This window comes from Perca flavescens, chromosome 15 (genome assembly GCF_004354835.1).
Source record: "Perca flavescens isolate YP-PL-M2 chromosome 15, PFLA_1.0, whole genome shotgun sequence".
NCBI classification, from domain to species: domain Eukaryota; kingdom Metazoa; phylum Chordata; class Actinopteri; order Perciformes; family Percidae; genus Perca; species Perca flavescens.
The window spans coordinates 23,047,953-23,055,771 of record NC_041345.1 but is presented as its reverse complement, the minus strand read 5'-3'; the positions used below and the strand labels follow the sequence as shown (position 1 = coordinate 23,055,771).

Sequence of the window (7,819 nt, the reverse complement as noted above, 5' to 3'; positions counted from 1 at the left end):
ATACTGTATAAAAGCAGATCAGCAAATGTGGTTTTTATGAGGACAAAAGGAAAGGACTGACTGGGTTGCAGTTTAAAAGTTATTAGTTAGTTTAAAGACATTCTCAAAAACTGCCTCCCTGTCTTCTGGTGTAGAGAAAAGTGCCCGTCCAGTGTTCCAGGTGTGTTCAACCTAAACAAAGCTAATTTTCACTTTGGTTTCATTGTGCAGGTTTGACCACCGAAGTGTTTTAGCAGATGAACGTGATAGTACAGATCTTTAAACCCCCCTCCCCAAATCTGTGTTTCCAGCAGGGATTAGCTAAGTCTGTATTTTTACTGGAATTTACTGACATCATCCCCCAGATATTATGTCAACGCTCTGTCAAAACTTACATTAATAATGCATCTGTTAGAGCCTTTTCTTTATGGACTCCACATGCAATTGCGCTGCCTCTAAAATTCGCTTTGTGTTCAGTCTTTAAAAAAAAAAAAAAAAAAAAGAAGCAAAACAAAGGTGGTGACATGCAGCACAAGTCCAGTTAGTTAGTTCGAGCTAAGTGCGAGTGCCGAAAAGAAGTCCTGCTAATAAACAAACTGCGTGGACTTGAGCTGGTAACAGACATCTCAACGTGTCCATAGCAAACATACCCGTCTGTTTGCGTCACTGCAGCCCCCAGTGAGAGCAGTCGGCGTTCGGTGCAACGTGCAACACACCGTACCGTTAAAGAGCGGCCGGATGGACGGGAGGGCAGCAGCAGCTCACAGGAGGATTGAGGATGGAGGGGGTGGTTATCACTTTCACAGCAGCAGCTTGGGTCCCGCTCCGAACTCTAACCTCTTCACCAGCCTTTAGAAAGACAACAGACACGGAGACAAAACGCGTACAACCTTCAAACATTGACCAAACATTGATGTGACACTATGTGGGTGGTGGAGGGTAATTAAATACGTTTAAAAGTACTGTACTTAAGTACAATTATGAGGTACTTGTACTTTATTTGTGTGTTACTATTTATGCTACTTTATACTTCTACTCCAGTAAATTTTAGAGAGAAATAATTTACATTTATGTAACAGTTACTTTTCAGATTACGAGTTAACGCAGATAACTGAGGACTTTTTAAAAAGATACATTGTCAAGGAATAACTACCCAACAGTATATGAACTAATTAGCAAGCTACAACATTAAATGAATACATCAGGAATAATAATCTGAAAATATGATAACACACTGTAATATAACACTACCAGGGGCCATTCTGCTGCCTTTGGAGTACGTTAAGTAAATTTTGGTGCTATTAATTTTGATCTTTACTCGAGTAGACTTCTGAATGTCACCGGTGCTCTCAAAAGACACTGACTGTCTGGCACATAAAAAAAGAGAAACCAAGCAGATAAAAAAAAAAAAAAAAAAAACATTTTAAAGCTTCTTACAGTGAAAGTAGTGATTTTTGCTCAATCAAAGCTGGACTATGTTTGCTATGTTTTGTATTTCTGTGACATGGGCTCTACAGCGGTTGCCCTGCATCTCACCCCTTGTTGTAGAGGCCGTTGGTAGGATGGGTCTCTGAGGAGTTGTTGTGGCCCGACGTCGGCCCCTGTCCCCCCGCCTGGCCTCTGCGGCTCGCTGTCTGCCCGTTGACGTATTCCCGACACGATGCCAGCTTGGACTCCAGGTTCTACAGGCAGCGCAGGAATCACGTTTGTAAGTTCTTCCATGAACATTTAACTTCATACGCTACCATCGCTGTGAGATCCTAATGTTTATAATCAAAGTGTTATATGGTGAGTAGTGCGAGAAATCTAATCTGCACCCAGATAGGAATGAAAGAAAAACTTGAGACCGTAATACTCATTATAAAGAACAACTAAACAGTTAAATGGATAAAAGTTCAGATGGAGATCTTTAACAGTTGTGGTGATGTAAATGTAATAATATGCCAGAGGTAAATGTCACAATAAAAAGGTCTTTAACAACCTTTATTATGTTGTGTTAAGTGTTAAAAGATGCAGGTGGCAGAAAGTTGTCAGTGTAAACACTTTGTGCTTGTGCATTATATTGGTTCTAAAAAACCAATAAACTTACCAGCTACAGAGAAGAAATAGGGATGGTGCATTTGAACATTAAAACCAGAAGCACCCTGCAGCGTTCACATGATGACAAGTCAGCAGCTGATTAAAAAGTACTGGGTCAAACATCACACAGTGTGCTTCTTACCCCAACTTTTCTCAGCAGCTCTCCGACGATGTTAAGAGCCGAGATTCTCGCCGACGTGGTGAGGGGAGTCCCTGAGAGGCTTTCACCTGCAGAAACAAACCATCTGATGAATGCAGACAAATCCAAGTTTCCTGTGATATAACACAGGGAAACGTCACATAATCGCTCCAAAAACAACAACACATGAACCGACCTCTGCTGACGGAGGGCAGCGGGGTGGGGAAGGACTCTGCAGGTCTGGGTGGAGGGGTGGCAGAGGGGACGGGCTGGTTAGAGGACGAAGACGTGGTTCTGTCCTCGGTTTGTTTGTCCAGTGGGGTGAGGGGCGGGGTGGGCAGACCAGCCGAGGAGGAGGAAGGGTCTTTGATTGCACTGCTGAGGGTGGGCTTCCTGTCCTGTACCTGCTGTTTCTGCTGCACCGCAAGCTCCTGTCTCAGGTCTGACAGACACACACACACACACACACACACACACACACACACACACACACACACACACACACACACACACACACACTTTAAAACTATTCACTGTATCCCTTTGCACCTTGTTTTCATCTATCAGATGAAATTAATTAAATTCATGTATTTTAGTATTCATGGATTTAGGGTTTTCCCTAAAAGAAGATAAAAAATAACATGAAAGCTCCAAAACGTCGAAATCAACATGTTGAAACATTTCACGGTTTGAAATCTGAAGAGATTTGTGTTTGGATAAACGGCCTCACTTTTGTAATCATGACCCACAGCCATTTCAAACCTGAGCTTCCGCGCCAGCACTAGTTTGACAAACTACTTTTAACTCTCTCCTACCTCTGGCCTCGTCCTTCAGCCTCTGGACGGACTCCAAGAGATTCTCCTTCTCGTCCAGCTCGCTCTCCAGGAAGGCGTTCCTCTCTATAACATGGTTCATCCTCTGCTCAAAGTCCTCCAGCGACATGATGGTCGCCCTGAAACACACAGAGTGCAGCACGGTGTCAGGTAACCCGATGAAGGCAGCCAAAGGCATTGATTGGTAGAATACTTTTCTGCAAGCTTGCTAGCTAGTTTACTTCTACTGTCAAATTTGCACTGTGAACAGGCAGCTGGAGGACCAGCAGATAGCAGACCTGCCCTTTAAAAACAAACATTTATTAAAAAATTAAAAAAAACTACTTATTTTCAAGGTAAAGGGAAAAACATAAACTGTTTGTTAAAAAGTCTGTTTCAGTTATATTTTCTTTTACCTCTTTTTAGGTTTGTAAACATGGCTAAAATTGGTTTAATCAGATTGTGAAAACCACACGGAATTTCTTTAGTACAGTTGTACTATCATAGTGCGAGTGTGCTCCGACCTCTTGGTCCGCTCCAGGTCGTCGTTGGCCTGCTCCAGCTCTCTGATGTATTTGTGAAGCTGGTCTCTAACGGCCGTGGTCTCAGCCAGGTCTCCCTCCAGGCTGGAGATCTGCCGGTAGGCCTCAGAGTGCTGCGTCTCATACTTCTCCTGGCAGGAGGCCCACCACAGAGTCAGGAAGAGACCAAAAAAGAACAGAAAAATACTGATTATGAAGGCTTTAAACCATAATACATAATGCAGACATGGATTACTAGCCTCGGGAGACCGTCCTGATCTCGCGAGCTCCAGTTTTCCACTCGCAGATCAGTCTGGCATCTTGAGGCAGAGAAAATTTGGAGCCGTTAGCCAAACGACCGGGCCAATCAGCGTTGGTTTTGAGGTGGGTTAGGTGGTGATAGACAGATGGTTTATCCAATCAGCTAACCAGTATTTTAAGACAGCGGTAGCCCTAATTCTGTTAGCCACTCGCTAATGCTTTTTTTCTCTTGGATCCTTCTTTTGGAATATGGTCCGGGAACCTGAAATGGTGCCTTTTATTCCTAAATTCTCGTTACACAAACGGCAAATCTCCTTTACCGACATGTTGCTTGCATGCTGAGCTAACGAGCTATGCTTTGCCTGCAGCAGCAGGGGCGGGCTTGTGGTTGTATTTTCATACGCTTCATGGATCTGATTGGTTGATTTGGCCCGTCTATCACCAACATAGGTGATAAACAGATGGTTCATCCAATCAGCTAACCAGTATTTCCGCCCCTTCCCAAAAGTTCTCCAACGGAAAGTTCCCAGATGGATATGCCGAGCAAATGCGAAGCAATCCATCTGGCGGAGTCAGGTTAATGGATTACTGCTTCAGTGGCTCAATACCAAAAGCAGACCACGTGTGCAACCACTGTCACCTTGCTGCTGCCTTTCTGGATATTTACATACATGTTTTTGTCTAAAATGGTGTATATATATACGTATATATGAGAACTGAGCTCCCAGGAGGCAATGTGAGGCTCAGAGCTGGATGAAGAGAGAAGGTAACACACAACATGAAACTTTGTCAAGCTTCAGCATGCTTTTGCTAAATTCCATAAGGTCCCTGCATACTGGTCATACCTGCTGTCTAAGATAAAGCCCTGCACTGTTCTGAAAGTGGGTGGAAACCTTTTCAACTTCACAACACAGTTTCATATGTCTTATTTACTGCATAGGCTGTGCATGTATCTAAACGGACTACAAAAATGATAATCTTAAATGTGTCAATGTATTCAACTTTCAAAACACATTTTTCTGCAGAATCACTGAGGTGCTGTTTGTCACTTTCTCTTCACAGGTCTTCAACCCGCTATGGAAACCCAGACAGACAACAGACTTTAGAAACTTTGGAGTTCCTAGAAAAGTAGTCCTGGGACAAAAATGACCAGAACTTTTTGGTGGAATCGCAAAATGCCTGTGCACATCCCTCTGGGGGGCGGGGGGGATCTCAACAGAAGGATAAACTAATACATGTTTAAAAGGGAGATAAGGGGGCTAGTGAACTGGGACATGACTGGGATAGGTTTTAAGGGAAGTACCGCCATCCCCTCCAGACACAGGCCAAGCAAGAGTCATCAGCTGCCTTTTTCTGCTCTGAATCAATCCTCTGTGAACGTGTGTGTGTGTGTGTGTGTGTGTGTGTGTGTGTGTGTGTGTGTGTTCAGACAGTGAAGCCTATTGAGCACAGGCAAATGCAGCCATGAAACTTCACCTACTATCAGCTGATGGTATGGATAGTAAGAATGTCATTCAAATAACTTGGACATCCCTGAAACAACAGCTTTAGGCTTCAGTGTTGGCTATAAAAAAACATGATTAGACAATTGCTTGTGTTAAAAGATGCTTCTCAAAGACTTTACGGATAATAAGAAAGACATATTACAAGACTAGTACATCTTCGCCCACCTTCAGTGGCACTGTCTTTATTTTGTTACGGGATATTGAACATGTTTGTCAGTATCTGATAACTGATAATGTCCTCTGTACCTTGTAGTTTTCCAGCTCCATGCGGAGGTGGTTGTTGGCAGAAAGAAGCTCACGGTTTCGTGTCTCACACTGCTTGAGCTCCAGCTCCAGCTCCACCTCATAGTCCCGACTCATCTGCTGAAACTCCTGCAGTTCCTCCTGAGCTTCCTCTGCACTGCACACACAAGCATACGCAGAATGTAAGCCATATCCATCATTCAAGCCAGTACTCAATTTGGCTTATTAGTTTGGATTTTCTGGTTTTATACAGTAAAAACACAGTAATCACACTCAATGTTTGGAGCAAAACAATCAGACCAAGACATTGTCAAAGACAAATGTTTGCCAGATAGCTCTAAAGCAGATATGTTTGGACAAACAACAGCTCTGGGCATTATGGATTGAACACAAAAGTCTAAAAATCACAGAAATGTGTTTAATAGGAAAACACCTGGACGTTCACATTATTTGTCTTGCAGGATTGTCTACTGACTCACATTTCTATAAACCACACTGAAGAGAAGAGAAAAGCTATTCATTGTTTTTCTAGAATGTATTACGGAGCCCCACGTGCACACAAGTTATTATCTTGTTCGCACAAGATGTTAACTTATTCAAGCAAAATAATAACTTATGTAACTTATTAGCAAGATTAAAAAAAAATCATCCTTAAGGACTTTTGGGGCATAAAAACATTATGAAACACTATAGCATGCTTTCCAAAATGGTCATCAGTAAGGGCAGCTTAGGTAAACTAACTAAGAAATGTATTCTGATGAACTGAGGGAGGCAGAAGTGATGGTCTGTAAGGTCTGTTAAAAACAACATAAATAGGGGGGGGGGGAGACACACCTCTGTTGGTGCTTGGCAGCCTGTTCCTTCCAGTACTCCAGCTCTTCCTCTAGGGACCCAAACTCTGGAGGCTCAGGATCCCCCATCTCCAGCCCAGGTGGAGAGCGGAGTCTCCTGTCACACACCAACGCAGTCTGTGACTGTGGATAAATTAAAACAAGGCAAATTCCGCTCAGTCCCCTTTAGAAATCGGGCAATTTATCGTTACACCGGTTTATGAATTAACGGGTTATCAGGATTTTCACGTTGACATCAAGTAGCAATATGTTTCAGATAAAATCTCAATTTCTATTAATTTCTATTAGCTAATCAATTAGGACGTAACCGCCATCCATTGTGTTAACGTTAACTGTCCTAAATTAGATCTGTTAGATAACGGAAATATCAAGCTAATAGGTTTCAACCTATAGTAAATAATGTTTTTTGAATACTGCATGTATGCCGAATTGAACAATAGAGTCTATCATACACACAGACATGTTTAATTTGAGTAAAATTCAATCAAATGTAACTAAAACTACTCCTGAAATAAATTAGATACAAAATGTATACGGACTCTGGTCCAAGCAAGCTGAACTAAAAAAAACGGGAACCTAGAGCACACGTCACCTAAAAGATAACGGGTAATAATGTATACCCTCATCTCGTTGTAACACCTGCTTTTATGAACTTCGCAGAGGATTAGCTAGCACAAACTATTAACAACAAAGCTCAGATAATACAGCAAGAAAGTTAGAAGAATGTTCTTAGCTTGTAATAATAAATACGTTAGCTAGTTCAGCTAACGGAGTTTAGCGTTAACCATTTAAATCCCAGCTGAGACAAACATAACACAGCTAGCGTTAAGTTACAACTTACGCTCAAAAGTTAGCTTCGTTCGACGCAGTGTTAACCAATGTATTCCTTTTCTAAATCCTCTTCATGTGCTGGTATAGCGATAACTACCGACACACATTTTTCTGTTAAATGCAAATGCAAAACAGTTAAGGAAAACTATTAAATGACTTTCTCGGAGTTGGAAACCACAAAGTTGATACTGTCTTGGGAAGACGTCGAACAATACAAATTGCCATTCATATTGTCCACGCCGATTCACCAACCACAAGTTAGATGACAGTCTCGTAGCCTGTTGCTATTTGTCAATAAACTGTCAATCAAATGTTAATAGGCGGGATCAGGATCATTGTCCAATCAGAGGAGTGATGTCAGTGTCCGAGGGGTGTCTGCATAATCTTCACAGTCTAGACGTTGTGACAGATTACTAGAGGCCGGTGCTGCCTTTAAGTGCTGTCGGAAACACGACACATATTAATGTCTTATTGCTGAAAATGAGCTGAGTTAAGCAACTTCCACTTGCTTTTATCAGCTATAATCACATAGATTGCAGGTATAATCAGATATGAATTAATGAGGTTGTTATACAGCTCTTATATTGTACTTTTATAA

The 7,819-nt window shown here is 42.1% G+C and overlaps 1 protein-coding gene across 1 annotated transcript; it reads right to left on the bottom strand.

Annotated features, from left to right (window-relative positions):
• Positions 1-465: 465 nt before the first annotated feature.
• On the bottom strand, positions 466-7,468 carry LOC114569572 (nuclear distribution protein nudE homolog 1). The gene is made up of 9 exons (XM_028599495.1): positions 7,232-7,468; positions 6,374-6,513; positions 5,543-5,696; positions 3,534-3,682; positions 3,013-3,149; positions 2,394-2,639; positions 2,201-2,286; positions 1,516-1,661; positions 466-828 (listed from the first exon to the last, which is right to left on the bottom strand). Exons 2-9 carry the CDS (start codon positions 6,457-6,459, stop codon positions 780-782), a joined length of 1,053 nt encoding a protein of 350 aa, XP_028455296.1. The 5' UTR covers positions 6,460-6,513; positions 7,232-7,468; the 3' UTR covers positions 466-779.
• Between the last annotated feature and the right edge of the window lie 351 nt (positions 7,469-7,819).

Excerpts from the sequence above, each read along its gene's own strand:
- LOC114569572 (XM_028599495.1), bottom strand. The coding sequence starts at position 6,459 with ATGGGGGATCCTGAGCCTCCAGAGTTTGGGTCCCTAGAGGAAGAGCTG. Across the intron at positions 2,640-3,012 it reads GCTGAAGGACGAGGCCAGAG|ACCTGAGACAGGAGCTTGCG; the intron begins GTAGGAGAGAGT and ends TGTGTCTGTCAG. Across the intron at positions 1,662-2,200 it reads AGCTGCTGAGAAAAGTTGGG|AACCTGGAGTCCAAGCTGGC; the intron begins GTAAGAAGCACA and ends CGCTGCCTGTAG.